This window comes from Lepisosteus oculatus, chromosome 22, assembly GCF_040954835.1.
Source record: "Lepisosteus oculatus isolate fLepOcu1 chromosome 22, fLepOcu1.hap2, whole genome shotgun sequence".
In the NCBI taxonomy this organism is placed as follows: domain Eukaryota; kingdom Metazoa; phylum Chordata; class Actinopteri; order Semionotiformes; family Lepisosteidae; genus Lepisosteus; species Lepisosteus oculatus.
The window spans coordinates 2,285,547-2,307,298 of NC_090717.1; the positions used below are offsets into that span (position 1 = coordinate 2,285,547).

Sequence of the window (21,752 nt, forward strand, 5' to 3'; positions counted from 1 at the left end):
GGGTTTGAGACTCCTGCGAACAATTAACTTGGAGAACTTGCATGAAATCTTAACGCGAGTCGCCTTTGAGGGAAAATGACAGTTGGGCACTCAACCGCATATCACTTACTGTATTCTAACATCTTTTGCAAATGGTGAAATAGGTGATTAATTAATGTGGGTAAAATCAATTCCCTTCTGTACTGGGAACGAAGTTTTAAGTATTGTATTTACAAAAGCACAGCTATTGCAAAAGCACGATCTGCACAGTCTTCTCTACGGAATCCTGTTTTATCGTTTCTCTTATTCATAAAAAAGTGATATGTGTTTCAATGAATTTTACGGTTTTTCTTTAACTATTTTATTTTTATTAGTTCCAAATAGAAAATAATCCCAACTGAGTCGTTAATGCTGAGGACACGCCTTTTCTGAACACAACATGGCTCTATAAACCGCTCCATACAAATATTTCATGTGTCTGTGTTTTCCTTCAGTGTCAGACATGCGTGTCTGAGCAAGACAGATGAATTATATGAAGTACACATTATGTTCTGACCAGTATAAACATTTCAAAGAATTGTTAGCTAAAATATATTTTAGCTGTAGCATTTATTTAAAAAAAAAACGTTACATGCTGACAGAAAGTGCACTCTCACGTTGTTGATTGAGAGGACTGATTGCTAATTCAATCCAGACAGTGGTTGCTAAAAAGGGAAACCATGTGGTTTGCTCTCTGATGCCACATTAGATGCCCAGTGCAGGAGTTCAGCTCTGCAGTCTTGGGGATCCTAAGTCTAATAGGATTAGGCTTTCTCTGTACCTGTGTCTGCTGTCCATGTGATTCCCTCTCTTGGTGACACTTCACTGGCAAACAATTCATTTTACAGCTGATTTGAAATATCTTTCTGCCCTTTAAACCCTTAAGAAGGCCTGCACCTCTGTATTACAGGGGTCTCCCGGTGTCCCCCAGGTCCATGTCCTGTGATCAGTGTGAGCAGCTATTGTGTCCTTTCCTGAGACCAGGCTGTGAACTGCAGGGAGACAGAGGCCCCGATTTCCCACTCTTGATAACAGCTTCACGGAAAGAGTGCTAAGAGTTTGGATATAATTTTGAATTTTTGGCAGATGTTCAAATTAATATAATCTGTAATTTTCATGTCCATTAGAGACAGACAATGAATATTTGTGTTTGCTTATATACCTTAATTCTGTTTATATGTTTTACAAATTTTTAATATAATGTTTAACTTTAATGTCTATTTTCCTTAGGTCCTTATAGACCTTACCAATTTTGGGAGATCAGGTCATATGTCTCAGTATGCTCATGTCAGCAATAGATCTGTGGATTTCTTTATTTTATTTTATTCCAACCTCTGAGGCAGGAAATATTTTTAAACCATTAATAAATGTTATTTATGTACCTTACCCTGTAGCATTCAACATGACACTCAAGGTTAATATCAGCTACAAACATACAAAACACTGAAGTTCTAAAATACCAAGTCAGAATGTACAATAACAGAGGACAGCTTTTCAATGGCATAACTTGTATTAATTTAACTTTAAAATGTTAATACTTGTTTCTTGTGTGTTCTGATTAGATTTTGCATTGTTTGATGCCTTGCAATTAACATAGACTCTCCAGCTTACTGGTATTTATAATAATTAAATTTGTGCACACATAGAAATTGACAGTCAGGGCACAGTTGTTTAGAGGTGTGTAGTCTTTATTGTGACAGTGAATTGCTGTTGCTGTATTTTTAGATCACAGTATTAGTTAAAAGCCATTGATTCACTGGTGTAAACCTCATTTTGCCATTTGATTTCTCTGTTTAGTAGATTTTTGAAGAACAAAAATATTTTTTATGTAAGATATATCGTGTAAGAAAGCTAATATTTTTTTTTTTAGATTTTAAGTACTTACTGGACCATCATTATGAGAAGAAATGTAAAGGACAAAAAATCCTTTTTGGGTTGAGTAATTTAATATTACATCCATCGTGAATAATTTAAATATATTAATGTTCAAGGGCAGAACAAAAATATTTCTTATGCAAGATATAGCATTTGAAAAATGTAATAATTATTTTAGTTTTTTTGAGTACTGACTGAAGCTTCATTATGAGAAGAGAGATACAGGACAAAAATAGTTTTGGTTTATTACTCTAACATTACATCCATTGTGAATAATTTAAATATGTCAGTGTTAAAGAGAATTAACTAACTAAAATGAGCCTGTCTGTGCTTCACTGGGTACGTTGTTCTGTAGGACTGTGTAAAATCATGAAGCTGATGATGATGATATCATTTCCCCTTCGCTGCTCTTGGCATTTTGTCTAAATGTTTGCAGTTTCTCTGGTTTCTTCTGGAACTTGGGCTGATCCTGAAAAACACAAATTGAAAGAAGTTTTTAGATATTTCATATATCAATTCCCATTTTTAAAACAATAGTTCCATATTTGAGAAAGGGTGGGTTTTTTTTATCTCAGCTCTGAAACAGAATAAGTTTTTAAATGAGCATTAAAAACATCTTGAATTAACTGGTTTCTTCGCAGTCCTTATTTCAAATTTAGCTCTGGTCTTGAAATGTTAATGTATTACCTCATATTCTCAGATAAGAGACCAGTAGCATCGATCACTGAGTCATGAGTGTTTTCTAGCCTGACTGAAGAAGAATAGGAAAAATTCAGTAATAAACTTACTGTATGTAAAAAAATAAAAATAAATTTCCGATAACAGGCATTAATTTTAAATTCTAAATTGTGTCAAAAATATATGATGTTATGTATATTCTGTGCTGAAAATAGAAGAAGAAAGAAAACACAACGTTTCAGCTGTGGAGCCTTCTTCACATGTGAGGTTTTCATCTGAAAGCCGAAACATTGTGTTTTCTTTCTTCTCTTTTCAGCATGGAATAAACCTTTACTTGTTCTTTTGCAGCCTATGCATACTTACTCAGCTACATAACTGAACTATATATGATGTTTCCATCAATATATTGATAGCATTCTGTAGTTGTACAACAATGCAAAAATAAAATATAATTCTCATTTTTAATTATGTATTCTAAATGAAATTCTGTGTGAGGGTGTGCTGACGTTCTGCATTCATTCAGCAACATTCATTATTCATGTAGCAATCTGAACATACGTTTTCCTTTAGAAAAAAACCCCAACAAGTATACGGAATTTTTTTAACCCAATTGAGGACCAGAGAAACAACTAAAAGCTCAGTTAAGGAAAACAGCGGAATCACAAAGAGCAGGATAGAATTCATGCACTTTAGAATATATTTTTTTCCTCTTAATACAGTTCCTACCTTTTTCTCGGAAGTGGACAGACTCTCCCCCACACGGTCTTCAGCACAGCCTCCCTGAGAGCGGGGCTCCCCCAGATGTAGAGTCCGGGGGTACAGGTTGAAGTGAATCTTATCATCAAGCCCAGAGGGTCGCTGGCGGTGTTCGTGAACATGTATCTCGACCCAGTCATTTCAACCAAGATAATGTAGTAAAAGCGAGGAGTCCAGAGCGCCAGGAAGCAGACTACCACCACGATGATGAGTCTCAGGGACTCTTTCTTGCTGTCTCTCTCTGGACCCGGCGGCTCCCGCGATATTTGGTATTTAGCGATGAGGTACAGTTTCACGTTCATCAACACTTTGACGATAATTGTTGCTTGCAAGGTCAACACGCCGTATGCACGTATTCCTGCAACGGCTTCTAACGCAACGAGGTTCTGAATCGTCAGCATGACTACGTATGTGTAAAACCAAGCGAAAAAACAAACTTCTATAACTACAGTCCTGGATACATAACGATTGTAAGTATAAGGATAAACTACTGCAAGGAATCGGTCCACCTGTGAAAAGAAGATGGTCATAATATTGACTCCCAGTAACGAAGGCACGATGAAATAGGTGCCGTTTCTGGAAGGAAAACCCTCCTGAACATCAAACAGTCCGATGTAGTAACCACCTACCCCAGACAGAGTGTCGCTTATACTGGTGTTCAGCATGAAAATGAACCTGTTTTGAGCTCGAAGTGACTTTTTACAAAGAATACCCAACACAACCGAGCCAGCCACGAGAACAGCACTGGTAGCAATTAGTAGATTGGTTATAAAAATGAAATAATCTGCAGCGTCATTAAAGTCCACCGCTAACGGCACAGTGAGGTTCAGAGAAATCATCGTGCTGCGAAATGCGTATCTGACGATGCTGCTGTTCAGTTTTAATATGCGAACTCTTCGCAGGAGCAGATCCTTGTTCATGCTGTAATTGCACGTCTGGGGTTTGAGACTCCTGCGAACAATTAACTTGGAGAACTTGCATGAAATCTAAACGCGAGTCGCCTTTGAGGGAAAATGACAGTTGGGCACTCAACCGCATATCACTTACTGTATTCGAACACCTATTGCAAATGGTGAAATAGGTGATTAATTAATGTGGGTAAAATCAATTCCCTTCTGTACTGCGAAGAAAGTTTTAATTGTGGTATTGATCACGATCTGCATAGTATTCTCTACAAAATCCTACTATAAGATTATTTCTATTAGTTCTAATAAGAAATAATTCCATTTGAGTAGTCAATTTTGAGGAAATACCGTTCCCGAACACAAGATGGCTCTATAAACCGCTCCACAGTAATGTTTCATGTATCTTTGTTTTCCTTCAGTGTCAGAAATCTGTGTCTGAGCAAGACATATGAATTATATGAGGTATACAATGTAGTGGTGACCAGTATAAAAAATTCAAAGAAATGTTGTGTAAAATATAATCTAGCTGTGACACTTTTTTATAAAAACAGAAAGTTGACAAAGTGAACTCTCAGCTTTTGATTGAGACGACTGATTGGTAGTTCACTTGCCTTTTATGCATTGCTAAAGGCAACAGCTGACCTGGCTAATATGTCAATCTAAAGCAGTCTCAATCTCAGTCTCACAGTGTCAATCCAAGGTGTTTCTCAGGCAAAGGTTGATAAAAAGGGAAACCACGTGGGATGCTCTCTGATGTCATATCAGATGGCCAGTGTAGTTCAGATCTCTGGTCTAGGACATTGTTAGTCAAACAGTATTTGACATTTTCTATATCGAAGTATAACTTTCTTTATTCTTTATTGCCACACACCAATAGCTGGTGGACTTTGCTTTTGGTACAGTGAAGAACACAGATAAGACATGTATACAACTTATACAGTACAGATTTAAATATAACAGAAGACAAGTGAGCTTTCAAGTCTGTCAGTTTACTGAATAATTTATGTAGATTAACGGTATTGAATGCTGTGCTGAAATCCCCCAAAAAGATGCAGGCGTTGGAATTAGGCTTCTCCAAATGCTGAGGTATACAATGGAGATCCAGGTTAATGGCGTCTTCAACAGACCTGTTGGCCCTGTAGGCAAACTGGTGAGAATCCAGCAGGGGAGATGTACAGTGCTGGAGGTGCTTAAACACTAGACGCTCAAAGAGCAACTGGTCTGCAACCGTTGAGGCAGGATACTTTTGGAGATTTAGGAACAGGTATTGTAGCAGATATTTTAAAACTGTGAGGGACTTTCTGGTGAAGAAGTGAAGTAATATAAATATTGGTAAACACAGGGGCCAGTTGATCAGCCCAATAGCTGAGAGCTGCAGCTGTGAGCCTGTGGCTTTTCTTTTTCTTTTGTTTGTTGAAGATTGCTCTTACTTTGTCAGTCCAGTATGGATGGAAAATGGAGGAGGCAGGGGTGTAGACAACAGTGAAGGTAATGAGGAGGCCTTCACGTCTGGTTTTCCAAAGCGAGCGTAAAACTGGTTGAGTTTATCTGGGAGACTGGGGTCGTCATCCAGTAAGGTGGCGGAGTTTTTTCCTTGTAGTTGGTTATTTCCTGAATTTTCCTTCAAACTGTTCTTGAGTTGTTCCTTTAGTTCATTACTGTAGTTGCTCTTACTTGGCTGAGATATATTCAGTCCTGTCACCCTCAATAAAAGCCTTATTCTTCCTCTGGCGGAGGTCTTGCAGTTCTTCTGAGAGCCATGGTTTCTTTATACTGTATGTCTTGAAAGTTTTTGTAGGGATGCATGCCCCTTCACAAAAACCTGTATAGATGTAGCAGTGTCAGTGTATTCGTCCAAGGAGGCACAAGCAGAGCTAAATACATTCTAATCTGTACATTCAAAACACCCTTTCAGGCTTTCTATAGCTTCTGAGGACAAGACCTTGACTGATTTAACTTTTGACTTGATATTTTTTATTTTTTGGTTAAGCAAAATGAATGCGTGATCTAAATTTCCAAGCAGTGCTTGAAGATAGATGCGATAAGAGGGATCCAACGTACAGCAGCAGTGATCTAGTATTTCATCAGCTCTGGCAGGGCAGTTAACTTGCTGTTTGTAATGTGGCAGTTCCTGTGACAGGTTAGTGTGGTTGAGTCACCCAGCAGTATACCTGTGCAGTCTGGATTGGACCTTTCCACAGCAGCAATATGTTGCACTAGTTCACATACGGGTCTACTAGCGTTCGGTTGAGGTGTAATGTACACGCCAGTCAACACGATTGACGCAAACCATTCACTGTAATTCCGATCGGTTTCACCTGTCCATGTGACTCCCTCTCTTAGTGACACCTCTGTATTACAGGGGTCTCCCTGTGTCCCCCAGGTCCATGTCCTGTGATCAGTGTGAGCAGCTCTTGTGTCCTTTCCTGAGACCAGGCTGTGAACTGCAGGGAGACAGAGGCCCCGATTTTCCACTCTTGATAACAGCTTCACGGAAAGAGTGCTAAGAGTTTGGATATAAATTAAAACCAAAGAACTGCCTACATGCAATAATAACTCATTAGATTCTTTGACCTCTGACCATTATTAAGAGTTCTGTGGATGTGTCTCTGTGTTTAAAATGCCCAGGAATAGCAACTTCACACAAAATGCCAATTGCATTTATAAGAAGATTAGTCAGTATATATTTTGATCTATGGTATGGTAGCCAGAGTATTATAATTAAAGGGAAAATAGCCAGAATTGTTAATATTGCTAGTAAAATAATTGGCTGACCAGACACAGCTTAAAGAGTTGTATTCTATCACGGTTCGAAGGAAAGCACAACTTATCATTGATGACCCCTCCATCTTCTTCAGTATTCCCATTTTCATTTGCTAATTTCAGGAAGGTGGTTTAGAATGACTTTTGCAGCCAAGTGTCTGTCTGCTGTATGAAGCTGTTGGTTTAATTGTAATGGCAATATGGGCAGAATGAGAGGTGTGTATACTGTATGTATTGCATGACTATGGCTGTTCTTGGTTTTTAATGTGTATTTATTTCATGTTGAGTGTTTAGTTGTTGTTTTAGTTTTTTTATAATGATGCCAAAGACAAATTTCAACCCTTTCTGATGCACAATGAAGTCACGTCTTGTCTTGTTTTTCTTTTTTGGCAGATGTTCAAATTAAAATAATCTGTAATTTTGCTTTCCATTAGAGAGACAATAAATATATTAATTTCCTTTCTCTCACACAGTTAATTTATGTTGACATGTTATACACATTTTTGATACAATGTGTAGTTGTAAGGTCTGTTGTCCTCAGTAGAGCCCTTACCAAGTTTGGGAGATCAGTTTAGAAAACTCAGCATTAAGGCTGTATATTTCTTCATCTTATTTATTTCTGCTTCTGAGGCAGCAGAATTTAAAAAATTAAATTAATTAAAAAATTAAAGTTATTTATGAATGTTCCACTGTAGCATTTAACTTGATATTCACAATTAATATCAGCCAGAGCCTTACAATGTCTGAAGTTTTAAAATACATATCAAGTCAGAATAAGGAATAAGGAGAGAGGATAGTGTTTCAAGTATATAATATAATACATAATATAGTAACAACTTGTATTAATTATGCTTTAAAATAGATTTCATTGTTTCTCCTAAATTCTTGTTCATTATTTACCGTTGGATTCCTTGCAGTACTGGCTCTTGAAGGCTTTATACACAGTTAAGATATTGGTTGACTGATTGATAATATTGACAGGGGTTTTATAACAGTGATGATGTTGATGATAACACTGATAACAACTTCAAAATCAACAACTATTATTTAATGCTGATAACTTTCTATAAATGATCATATAGACTCCATAATCTATTGGTATTTATAATATCTAAATTCATGCACACGTAGAAATTGACAGTCAGGGCACAGCTGTTTAGAGGTGTGTAGTCTTTATTGTGACAGTGAATTGCTGTTGCTGTATTTAGGCATCACAAGCTGCCTGGCTGGTCTCCTTTGTCTTCTGTAGCTTCTGTAGCTGAGATCACTTACTGAACAGAGTCCGTACATCACAGTATTATTTAAAATCATTGATTCACTGGTGTAAACCTCATTTTGCCATTTGATTTCTCTGTTTAGTAGAGTTTGTAAGAACAACAAGATTTTTTAAGTAAGATATATCATGTAAAAAAGCTAATATATATTTTTTTAGTTTTTAAGTACTTACTGGACCATCATTATGAGAAGAAATGTAAAAGACAAAAAAAACTTTTTGGGTTGAGTAATTTAATATTACATCCATTGTGAATAATTTAAATATATTAATGTTCAAGAGCATGAACTAACTAAAATAGGTCAATTTCTGCTTCTTTTAAAATAATGTGTAAAATAATTCAGCTGATGTTATCGGTTCTTTTTTTTTTGCTATGTTGGCATTTTGTTTAAATGTTTGCAGTTTCTCTGGTTTCTTTTGGAACTTGGGCTGATCCTGAAAAACACACAGAGAAAGATGTTTTTAGATCTTTCAAATAACAATTCATATTTTTATAACAACAGTTCCATGTTTGAGAGGGTGTGAGATATTGATCTCAGCTTTGATAAAGTTATCTCATTTGCCCTGTCTCTCTCTTCTCAGATAGCACTGATCACTGAGTCATGAGTGTTTTTAACTTCACTGAGGAAGAATAGGAAAATTCCAGTATTAGCCTACTGTATGTCAAGAAACAAAATAAATTCAGATAACATGCATTAATTTTAAATTCTAAACTTTGTATAATATACATGATGTTTCCATACATATATTGATAGCTTTGTGTATTATAAAAAAATGCCTAAATTACAATAGTATTCTTATTTTTAATTATGAATTTTAAATGAAATTCTATGTGAAGTTCTGCTGAATGTCTGTATTCATACAGCAATATTCTTATTGTAATATGAACATACGTTTTCCTTCAGGAGAACAACAACAAAAAAAAGAAATATAAGATTTTAACCCAATTGAGGACCAGAGATACAACTGAAAGCTCAGGTAAGAAAAACAGCGGAATCACAAAGAGCAGTATAGAATTCATGCACTTTAGGATATATTTCTGTCCTCTCAATACAGTTCGTACCTTATTCTAGGTGGAGGACAGACTCTCCCCCACACCGTCTTCAGCACAGCCTCCCTGAGAGCGGGGCTCCCCCAGATGTACAGCCCGGGGGTACAGGTTGAAGTGAATCTTATCATCAAGCCCAGAGGGTCGCTGGCGTTGTTCTTGAACATGTATCTCGACCCAGTCATTTCAACCACGATAACGTAGTAAAAGCGAGGAGTCCAGAGCGCCAGGAAGCAGACTACCACCACGATGATGAGTCTCAGGGACTCTTTCTTGCTGTCTCTCTCTGGACCCGGCGGCTCCCGAGCAATCTGGTATTTAGCGATGAGGTACAGTTTCACGTTCAACAGCACTTTAGCGACTATTACTACCTGAAACGCTAAAACGCTGTATGCGCGAATTTCTGCAACCACTTCTATCGTCACAAGATGCTGAACTGTGAGGAATAAGTAAGTGTAAAACCAAGAGAAGAAACAAACTTCTATAACTACAGTTGTTGTTATATAACGACTGTAAGTATAAGGATAAACTACTGCAAGGAATCGGTCCACCTGTGCAGACATGATGGTCAGAATATTGACACTCAGTAGCATAGGTACGATGAAATAAGTACCATTCCTGGAAGGAAAACCCTCCTGCACATCAAACAGTCCGATGTAGTAACCGCCTACCCCGGACAGTGTGTCGCATATGCTTGTGTTCAGCATGAAAATGAATCTGTTTTGAGCTCGAAGTGACTTTTTACAAAGAATACCCAACACAACCGAGCCAGCCACGAGAACAGCACTGGTAGCAATAAGTAGATTGGCTATAAAAATGAAATAATCTGCAGCGTCATTAAAGTCCACCGCTAACGGCACAGTGAGGTTCAGCGAAATCATGGTGTAGCAAAATGAGTATCTGACGATGCTGCTGTTGAGTTTTAATATGCGAACTCTTCGCAGGAGCAGATCCTTGTTCATGCTGTAATTGCACGTCTGGGGTTTGAGACTCCTGCGAACAATTAACTTGGAGAACTTGCATGAAATCTAAACGCGAGTCGCCTTTGAGGGAAAATGACAGTTGGGCACTCAACCGCATATCACTTACTGTATTCGAACACCTATTGCAAATGGTGAAATAGGTGATTAATTAATGTGGGTAAAATCAATTCCCTTCTGTACTGGGAACGAAGTTTTAAGTGTTGTATTTACAAAAGCACAGCTATTGCAAAAGCACGATCTGCACAGTCTTCTCTACGGAATCCTGTTTTATCGTTTCTCTTATTCATATAAAACTGTTTTCAATTGACTTTACGGTGTTTCGTTAACAAGCTTACTTTTATTAGTTCTAAATAGAAAATAATCCCAATTGAGTCGTCAATGCTGAGGACACGCCTTTTCTGAACACAAGATGGCTCTCTAAACCGCTCCATACTAATATTTTATGTGTCTGTGTTTTCCTTCAGTGTCAGACATGCGTGTCTGAGCAAGACAGATTAATTATATGAAGTACACATTATGTTCTGACCAGTATAAACATTTCAAAGAATTGTTATATTAAATATAATTTACCTGTGGCATTAAAAAAAACGTTACAGATGTCACATTAGATAGACAATGTAGGAGTTCTGATCTCTGGTCTAGGACATTTTTAGTCTATGATTTGACTTTTTCTATTTTGGTGTATATAGAAAGAAGCTGAGGTTAAAGAGGAAATTGCTTGAGAGGAAGGATTTGACACTCCCAGAAGGGAGAAGCTGAAAGAAATCATGAGCAGGGTGAGAGGGGTCGGAGATGATTGTCTTGGCACGATTGGAGGTGTGGCTTGAGTAGAGAGATGAAATGGAAGGGAGTTCACAGCCAACAGTTCTTGCAGCTTTGGACACAATCCTTTCCAGTTTGCCTTTGGAGTAGTTAACCAAGCTCCCACACCAGACTGTAACAGAGGTTGACAGAACACTGTGGATCATGGCTGTGTAGATCTGAAGGAGAAGTTGACGGTTCACTCTGTGTTTTTTGAGTTGCCTAAGAAAAAACATCCTCTCTGTGCTTTCATGACTATGTGGTCAGTGTTGATGCTCCATTTAAGATCACTGTTTATGTAAGTACCCCAGAATTTTAAAGGAGTTTGTGGTCTCTATAGGAAGATCATTAATGAAAATTGGAAGTTTTGTGTTCTGGTCAATGGTGATTTCCCTGGTTTTAGAAGCGTTGAGTAGGAGTTGTCGAAACACCAGGCTGTTCCCAAGTCAATCTGCTTTCAGTAACAAGTCTCATTATTATTCGAGATGAGACCAACAATAGTTGTATCATCTGCTTAGTTGAAAATCCTGATGGAGTCATCCCGAGATGTGAGGTTGCTTGTGAAAAGGGAAGAACCATGGAGATAGGACACAGTCTTAGGGAGCACCTGTGCTAAGAGTCAGAGGGCAAGATTGTTACGGCTGCAGCTGGTCTCAGTTAACCCCTCATTACCCAATTTCCCACTGCTTCCTTCAGTTCACCCTGTAACATCGTTCAGTATTAGGATCATTTCTGCCTCCTGAGCTCACCTCGCCCTTTCCTTCTAAGTACCTTTTCTACCTCATCTGGGCTCCCTCAACGTCAACTCTTTGGTTTGAGATTTCTCGCTCTTGCCTCGCCCCTATCAAATTTGTTTGCCTCTCTCCTTGTCTACTACCTGGACTTGACCCCACCTGGAATAACCGACCACTCTGCCTCGTCGCTGGCTTTTAGATACTTCAGCTACCGGACCTCGCCTGGAGACCCGCACAGGGTGCATAAGTAACAACGTTCTCACAAAGATATCCCATTTTTCACAACGACAAAGTTCAAAATCCAACACATAACAGAGTTGATGTTCAAGTCTGTCAGTTTACTGAATAATTTATGTGGATTAACGGTATTGAATGCTGTGCTGAAATCCCCAAAAAAGATGCAGGCGTAGGAATTAGGCTTCTCCAAATGCTGGGGTATACGATGGAGATCCAGGTTAATGGCGTCTTCAACAGACCTGTTGGCCCTGTAGGCAAACTGGTGAGAATCCAGCAGGGGAGATGTACAGTGCTGGAGGTGCTTAAGCACTAGACACTCAAAGAGCAACTGGTCTGCAACCGTTGAGGCAGGATACTTTTGAAGATTTAGGAACAGGTATTGTAGCAGATATTTTAAAACTGTGAGGGACTTTCTGGTGAAGAAGTGAAGTAATATAAATATTGGTAAACACAGGGGCCAGTTGATCAGCCCAATAGCTGAGAGCTGCAGCTGTGAGCCTGTGGCTTTTCTTTTTCTTTTGTTTGTTGAAGATTGCTCTTAATTTGTCAGTACAGTATGGATGGAAAATGGAGGAGGCAGGGGGGTAGACAACAGTGAAGGTAATGAGGAGGCCTTCCCGTCTGGTTTTCCAAAGCGAGCATAAAACTGGTTGAGTTTATCTGGGAGACTGGGGTCATCATCCAGTAAGGTGGCGGAGTTTTTTCCTTGTAGTTGGTTATTTCCTGAATTTTCCTTCATACTATTCTTGAGTTGTTCCTTTAGTTCATTACTGTAGTTGCTCTTAGCTTTCCTCACTATAGAGCACAGTTCATACTTGGCTGAGATATATTCAATCCTGTCACCCTCAATAAAAGCCTTATTCTTCCTCTGGCGGAGGTCTTGCAGTTCTTCTGAGAGCCGTGGTTTCTTTATACTGTATGTCTTGAAAGTTTTTGTAGGGATGCATGCCCCTTCACAAAAACCTGTATAGGATGTAGCAGTGTCAGTGTATTCGTCCAAGGAGGCACAAGCAGAACTAAATACATTCCAATCTGTACATTCAAAACACCCTTTCAGGCTTTCTATAGCTTCTGAGGACAAGACCTTGACTGATTTAACTTTTGATTTGATATTTTTTATTTTTTGGTTAAGCAAAATGAATGCGTGATCTAAATTTCCAAGCAGTGCTTGAAGATAGATGCGATAAGAGGGATCCAATGTACAGCAGCAGTGATCTAGTATTTCATCAGCTCTGGCAGGGCAGATAACTTGCTGTTTGTAATGTGGCATTTCCTGTGACAGGGTAGTGTGGTTAAAGTCACCCGGCAGTATACCTGTGCAGTCTGGATTGGACCTTTCCACAGCAGCAATATGTTGCACTAGTTCACATACGGGTCTACTAGCGTTCGGTTGAGGTGGAATGTACTGTACACGTCAGTCAACACGATTGACGCAACCCATTCACTGTAATTCCGATCGGTTTCACCTGTCCATGTGACTCCCTCTCTTAGTGACACCTCTGTATTACAGGGGTCTCCCTGTGTCCCCCAGGTCCATGTCCTGTGATCAGTGTGAGCAGCTCTTGTGTCCTTTCCTGAGACCAGGCTGTGAACTGCAGGGAGACAGAGGCCCCGATTTTCCACTCTTGATAACAGCTTCACGGAAAGAGTGCTAAGAGTTTGGATATAAATTAAAACCAAAGAACTGCCTACATGCAATAATAACTCATTAGATTCTTTGACCTCTGACCGTTATTGAAAGTTTTGTGGATGTGTCTCTGTGTTTAGAATGCCCAGGAATAGCAACTTCACACAAAATGCCAATTGCATTTATAAGAAGCTTAGTCAGTGTATATTTTGATCAGGAAGCTGAAAGAGCCTGGGTGAGTCATAAGGTTTGGAGAGGGTTTATAGAATGTTAGTAAAAGCATTCTTACCTTTGGTATCACTACGGTATGGTAGCCAGAGTATTATAATTAAAGGGAAAATAGCCAGAATTGTTAATATTGCTAGTCAAATAATTGGCTGACCAGACACAGCTTAAAGAGTTGTATTCTATCACGGTTTGAAGGAAAGCACAACTTTTCATTGATGACCCCTCCATCTTCTTCAGTATTCCTATTTTCATTTGCTACCTTCAGGAAGGTGGTTTAGAATGACTTTTGTTCCCTGTTCAAGCGGAATATTAAATGCAGCTAAGTGTCTGTCTGCTGTATGAAGCTGTTGGTTTAATTGTAATGGTAATATGGGCAGGCTGAGAGGTATGTATGAGTATTGCATGACTAGGATTTATCTTGTTTTTTAATGTGTATTTCATGTTGAGTGTTTATTTGCTTTGTAGTTTTGTAAGCTGATGCCATAGACCAATTAAAAAACCATTTTGGATGCACGATTAAGTTATATCTTATCCTATTTTTAATTTAAGGCAGATGTTCAAGTTTAGGTATTCTGTAATTTTGCTGTCCACTAGAGACAGATAATGAATATATTAGTTCACCTTTCGCTCACACAGATAATTAACCCTGACATATTATACACATTTTTAATACAATGCCTAATTATAAGATCTGTTGTCCTCAGTAGAGCCCTTACCAACTTCGGGAGATCAGGTCAGTGCCTGAGTATGCTCATGTCAGCATTAAGGCTGCATATTTCTTCATCTTATTCATTTCTGGTTCTAAGTCAATAGATATTTTTAAAAACTTAAATAATTTCACTTATTAATTTATTTTATCACATGATACTCAATGTTAATAATTCAAGGCCATACAAAACTCCATGTTTTAAAATACTTATCAAGCCAGAACAAAGAATGAGAGCAAATAGCAATAAAATGGTTTTCATTGCTTCTTCTGTATTCTTATTATATGTATTGTCTGATGCCTTGTAATACCGGCTCTTGAAGGCATTCTACAGGCGTTGTAAGATATTGGTTGAGTGATTGATATTATTGAGTAGGTGTCGGTGATCGGTCCCGCATGCTCACCTCCAGGCGCTGTTCGAACACTCTCGGGCAGACTTTCACAGCGGGAGGCCAATTAAACGATTATTTAATTATTCCTAATTAGTTCAATTTTTCTTTAAATATTACTTTCTCTACGTCCTTCACTCTGCGCTCTGTGATTAGTTGAGTTGCTGTGCGTTTGCTACTTCGTACTTTCCTGACACCATTTTTTTCCTACATTTTTGCGCTTCATTATTTCAGCGTTTTCCCTGTTCCTTGCCACAACTGTCTTTTCTTTTCTGGGCTCCTCTTTTCTTCTTTTGTTGCGATGTTCCACACCTAGAAGTTACCCGGGACCGGCTTGTCAGCTCTCAGTCAGACGCGGCTCATTTCACCGCGCCGCGTCGTTACACTGGTGGGCTTTAACAATGATGACGTTGATTAATATAAGACTGATCCACAACAACCGGAACAATATCAAGATCTTCTACTTAGTAATAAAAATCATAAATAATTCCAGGTAATGGGGACTCCCCACCGCCAGGGTTCGACGGCATCCATAGTGCGCCAGTACGCTCCCCACACATCAGCTATCAGTGCGGAGGAGTACAGAGTGACGCCTTTTTACAGCAAATAGTCCTCGTCACTCCCGTGACCACAGACCACAGACCTCACGGTCAGATCAGCCTACTGGCCGCACTTACATCTCTTCCAGCAGCAAATTTAGCTTTCCCGGCTGGTTTCCCGTCCAGGTACTGGCCAGATTCACGCCTGCTGAGCTTCAGATGGTTGACGGATGATAGGGCTGCTAACTACTTAATTTCACAAGACTACAGCTGACGGTTTCTCTAAATTCTTATCTAGACTCCTCCAAATTTTGGGTGCATATGTAAATTCACATACACGGTACAAATTGACAGTCAGGGCACAGTTGTTTAGAGGTGTGTAGTCTTTATTGTGACAGTGAATTGCTGTTGCTGTATTTAGGCATCACAAGCTGCCTGTCTGGTCTCATTTGTCGTCTGTAGCTTCTGTAGCTGAGATCACTTACTGAACAGAGTCCCTAGATCACAGTATTATTTACAAGGCATTGATTCACCTCATTTTGCCATTTGACTTCACTATTTGGTAGATTTTGTTAGAATAAAAACAATTTTATGTGAGATATAGCATGTAAGAAATACAATATTATTTCGTTGTTTTGAGTATGTAATCAATAACCATTATCAATAACTAATTATTAATAATTAATAAATTAATCATTATTAATAAATGTTATTATTATTAATATCGTTATTGGGAGAGAAGAAAAGGCGTTTTGGTTTAGTACTTTAATATTACATTTAATATTACATGTTAAAGAAAGTGAACTAACTAAAATAAACCTGTTTGTACTTCACTGGGTACGTTGTTCTCTAGGACTGAGTAAAATCATGAAGCTGATGATGATATCATTTCCAATTCTCTACTCTTGACATTTTGTCTAAATGTTTGCAGTTTCTCTGGTTTCTTTTGGAGCTTGGGCTGATTCTGAAAAACACACAGAAAAATATTTGTTTAGATATTTCATATCTTTACAAAAATCTTTACATCTTTACAAAAATAGTTCCATTGTTGAGAGAGGCTGAGTTTTTTTATCTCCGCTCTGATAAAGCCGGAACAATTTGTAAAATGAGCAGTAAACTGGTATGTCAAGAACATATATTTCCGATAACATGCCCTCATTTTAAATTATACGTTTTCCTAAAATATATATGATGTTTCCATCAATATATTGATTGCTTTCTGTAGTTAGACGACATTATACAGCATGAGCTCTGCACCCCGCTGTCCTCAGGCAAGAGATACAAAAGCATACGGGCACTGACCACCAGATTCCTCAATAGCTTCTACTCGCAAGCAGTGCGATGGGCGAACACATCTGGCCATGCCCCTCGGACCACACCTGCACCATCTACCTCACTGCAATTTTATTTATTGCACATCTGCAGTCATTGTTTACATGTCTGCATTGTTTACATTCGAACTGTTTACTTGTTTACTGGTACATTGTCTACTGTTTGTTTGTCCTGATGCACTGTCTGCACTTTGAGCTGTACACCTTTTTTTAACAATCCAGAGAGTTTCTGTATGTAGGAATTCCATTGTACCAGTACAATGTATGTACCGGTTACATATGGCAATAAAGTTTTGTTCACTAATGCAAAAAATACCGTTTTCATTTTTAATTCCGAATTCTAAATGAAATTCTATCTGAAGGATGTGCTGAAATTCTGTATTCATATAGCAAAGTTCATTATTCTTATCGCAATCTCCTTTAGGAGAGCAACAACAACAACAAAAACAATATAACTAGGGTTTTAACCCAATTGAGGACAAGAGAAACAACTGAAAGCTCAGTTAAGAAAAATAGCGGAATCACTAAAAGCAGGATAGAATTCATGCACTTTAGAATATATTTCTTTCCTCTTGATACAGTTCTTACATTTTTCTCAGTGGGGGACAGACTCTCCCCCACACCGTCTTCAGCACAGCCTCCCTGAGAGCGGGGCTCCCCCAGATGTACAGCCCGGGGGTACAGGTTGAAGTGAATCGTAACATCATGGCCAGAGGGTCGCTGGCGTTGTTCTTGAACATGTATCTAGACCCGGTCATTTCAACCACGATAATGTAGTAAAAGCGAGGACTCCAGAGCGCCAGGAAGCAGACTACCACCACGATGATGAGTCTCAGGGACTCTTTCTTGCTGTCTCTCTCTGGACCCGGCGGCTCCCGCGATATTTGGTATTTAGCGATGAGGTACAGTTTCACGTTCATCAACACTTTGGCGATTATTACTGCCTGCAAGGTCAACACGCTATATGCACGTATTTCTGCAAGCACTTCTAACGTAACGAGGTTCAGAATCGTCAGCATTATTACGTATGTGTAAAACCAAGCGAAAAAACAAACTTCTATAACTACAGTCCTGGATACATAACGATTGTAAGTATAAGGATAAACTACTGCAAGGAATCGGTCCACCTGTGAAAACAAGATGGTCATAATATTGACTCCAGGTAGCGAATGCACTATGTAATAAGTACTGTAACTAGGCGGATAGCCTTGCGGCACATCAAACAGACCGATGTAGTAACCACCTACCCCAGACAGAGTGTCAGATATGCTGGTGTTCAGCATGAAAATAAAGCGATTTTGTGCTCGAAGTGACTTTTTACAAAGAATAACCAACACAACCGAGCCAGCCACGAGAACAGCACTGGTGGCAATTAGTAGATTGGTTATAAAAATGAAATAATCTGCAGCGTCACTAAAGTCCACCGCTAACGGCACAGTGAGGTTCAGAGAAATCATCGTGTGGCAAAATGAGTATCTGGCGATGCTGCTGTTGAGTTTTAATAGGTCATCTGAAAACTGAATAAATCCTTTTTGACTCGGTAATTGCACGCTTGGGTCTTCGGACCTCTTGGGGATAATTAGGTTGTGAATGTGAAATCTTTCGAGGACTATGGAAGTTGGATAACGAACAGAATATAATTTACTTATTTTGTTCTATCAGCTTTTGTAAATAGTGGAATAGACGATTAACGAATTTAGAAAGGTGTAGTCAGTGCCCTTCTCTACAGAGAAGAAATACTTTAGACGTATGTATTAACGCACCTCTGATAACTGAGCAGGAGTTGCAGAGCCTACTCTAATGAAAATAATGTAGAACCGCGTTTTATCGTTTCTCATGTTTGTTAAAAGATTAATGGTTTTCAAATAATTTCGAAGTCTTTCATTACAGGTCCTGTTTCTATTACGTTTCTGCCTGAACACTGTGATCAGCACACGCAGGTCTTGTCTTTTTCCACAGCTGGTAAAGCTTCTGTCTCAGAGTGGAACTCTTTTTGATGAAATGTAGACGGTTTTGCATTTCCTCAGACTAAGATATTATTTAATTATTCTTGTCCTTTTAAGTCCATATGTCCTCAATAACACATGTAGACTCTCTAAGTAAATAAACTGTAATTAATAATAATAATAATAATAATTGCTTACACTTATATAGCGCTTTTCTGGACACTCCAATCAAAGCGCTTTACAGGTAATGGGGATCCCCTCCACCACCACCAGTGTGCAGCCCCACCTGGATGATGCGACGGCAGCCATAGTGCGCCAGAACGCTCACCACATATCAGCTCTCAGTGGGGAGGAGAGCAGAGTAATGTAGCCAATTCATAGATGGGGATTATTAGGAGGCCATGATTGGTAAGGGCCAATGGGAAATTTGACCTACTCTTTTCGAGAAACGCCCTGGGATTTTTAATGACCACAGAGAGTCAGGACCTCGGTTTTACGTCTCATCCGAAGGACGGCGCCTGTTTACAGTATAGTGTCCCCGTCACTACACTGGGGCATTAGGACCCACATGGACCGCAGGGTGAGCGCCCCCTGCTGGCCCCACTAACACCTCTTCCAGCAGCAACCTTAGTTTTTCCCAGGAGGTCTCCCATCCAGGTACTGACCAGGCTCACACCTGCTCAGCTTCAGTGGGTTGCTAGTTGTGAGTTGCAGGGTGATATGGCTGCTAATTAATCCTAATATTGAAACTGACAAACCCGCACACAGAGTAGTCAGGGAAGAATGACTGAGCTGTGATGATTAATTAATTAATTCCTTACACTTACAGTATATAGCGCTTTTCTGGACACTCCACTCAAAGTGCTTTACAGGTAATGGGGATCCCCTCCACCACCACTAGTGTGCAGCATCGACCCTGGATGATTTGACGGCAGCCATAGTGCGCCAGTACAATCACCACACATCAGCTATCAGTCGGGAGGAGAACAGAGTGATGAAGCCAGTTCATAGATGGGGATTATTAGGAGGCCTTGATCAGTGAAGGCCAATGGGAAATATTGACGCCAGGATAACACCCCTACTCTTTTCGAGAAACGCCCTGGGATTTTTAATGACCACAGACAGTCAAGATCTCGATTTTACTTCTCATCCGAATGACGGCGCCTTTTTACAGTATAGTGTCCCCGTCACTATACTGGGGCATTAGGACCCACACAGACCGCAGGGTGAGCGCCCCCTGTCTCTTATATCACGCCATTATCAAATAAGAGTGTGAGAGTCTAGACTGTGAGATTCTGCATAAAGACATTAAAATTGAAAGCAGAAAGGTTTCTAGAATAAGGCAAAATTGAAACAGAACATGCATTTTTTGCATAATGATTTTGTTAATGCACTGTTCATAGTATTTAAATGGCTGTTTTTTAGTTTTTTCCATGTAGGTCTAATCACGAAAAAATATTTTATGGACAGAAATCAATTAAAACCTTCTTCCAGAAATACCTTATCATGTATGCAAGTTTATTTATTTTCCAAAATTGCTTTGTGTGCTTTTCTGAAACAAGAACAAAAATGTTTTCAGTTTTGTAGACCAAGCTTTTCATCAAATTAAAGTATTAAGATAAGGTAGAGACATAGCTGATGAAATAGTGAAAAGTAAGTTATTTAAAAGGGGAACTGCAGTCCCAGTTTCACAGACCGGTTATTAAATCTTGGTAACAAAATAAATTGACCATATGGTCAAAGTTTACAAATTTCGAATTAGGCACAAAATTGTGAACTTTGTGAAAGTACTGTATGGTCGCCATCGTTGTCACAAACCAATCGCCGCGGGTGAGAGCGCGAGTTCGAAAAAAATGACACATAAAGCGCCCTTCCTGCTCACTAGTCCCTGTAATGAATAATGTAATGCGATGTTGAAGCGAATACAGGTTGTGCAGCAGACTTTTCACCGCAGAAATGTTTCAACATGATCTGCATGCAGAATTAATAAGTTAGTAGTTTGTGTCAACAAAACCGTCTGGAAGTCGAGAGCAATATCTCTATTGGAGTACAAGATGTGTTCACAAGCCTGCTTGTTTACGGTGTAATAAGGTTCCTTCACCTCACCGGATATTTTCCTGTCTCGTTCTGAATCGCAGAATGTGACCACTGCGCACACCTGGAATTTTAATCTATTTTGTCATGTAAATGGGAGGTTTTACACGTTACTGTGTGCATTTTACTTTAATTGTGATTTGAAATGCACCGATCAATGCCGATCCTTTCTAACGAACATGAAAACCAAAATGTGAAAATCGCATTGCAGTTCCTCTTTAAGTTTTGACAAGTGAATGATTTCTCTTGGAAGGCGTTGAAATATGGGGCCGATTGTTCTTAGTGCACCCCTCACACTCGGTATTCCTTCGAAACGTTTGCCCTTTGTTGTGGTGTCTGGCTCGACCCTGGAAAACCAAAGAGAAATGACTTTTTTATCTTTATTACAGGAATTCAGTCTGCACATTGTATCCCGATTATCAGAGCCTTTGTTTTACGAATAAATATTCCAATAACAATGTAATGTTTGAATTGCTTAGCTGTTTTGCGAACACTGTTTAGAAATGCGAACTGAGGCAACTTGTTATTTTCACAGACTATGATACAGATGTCTCTTTTTGCCTTAAGATTTGATCCTGGACTCCTTACCTGCTGTAGATGTTTTTTATGAGGGCGGATCCATTTTGGAGACGGGGCGGATTTTTGATCTCTGCTCTGAACTAAAAACAAAATCATTTTTTTAAACAAACATTAGTCATCTTTTAAATTTCCCGATTCCTTCGCAGTCCGTATTTCACATTTAACTTTGAAATATCCTAACGCTGTCTTCTCAGTTAAGCAGCACTGATAACTAAGCGTTTCTCAAATAACGTCAGTTCAAT

The 21,752-nt window shown here is 39.0% G+C and overlaps 2 protein-coding genes across 2 annotated transcripts; both read right to left on the minus strand.

Annotated features, from left to right (window-relative positions):
- Nucleotides 1–3,293: 3,293 nt before the first annotated feature.
- Nucleotides 3,294–4,166, minus strand: LOC138224518 (G-protein coupled receptor 183-like). The gene has a single exon (XM_069182337.1). The coding sequence runs from the start codon at nt 4,164–4,166 to the stop codon at nt 3,294–3,296; it is 873 nt and encodes a 290-aa protein (XP_069038438.1).
- A 5,149-nt stretch (nt 4,167–9,315) lies between these two features.
- Nucleotides 9,316–10,197, minus strand: LOC138224519 (G-protein coupled receptor 15-like). The gene has a single exon (XM_069182338.1). It carries the CDS (start codon nt 10,195–10,197, stop codon nt 9,316–9,318), a length of 882 nt encoding a protein of 293 aa, XP_069038439.1.
- Nucleotides 10,198–21,752: the final 11,555 nt, after the last annotated feature.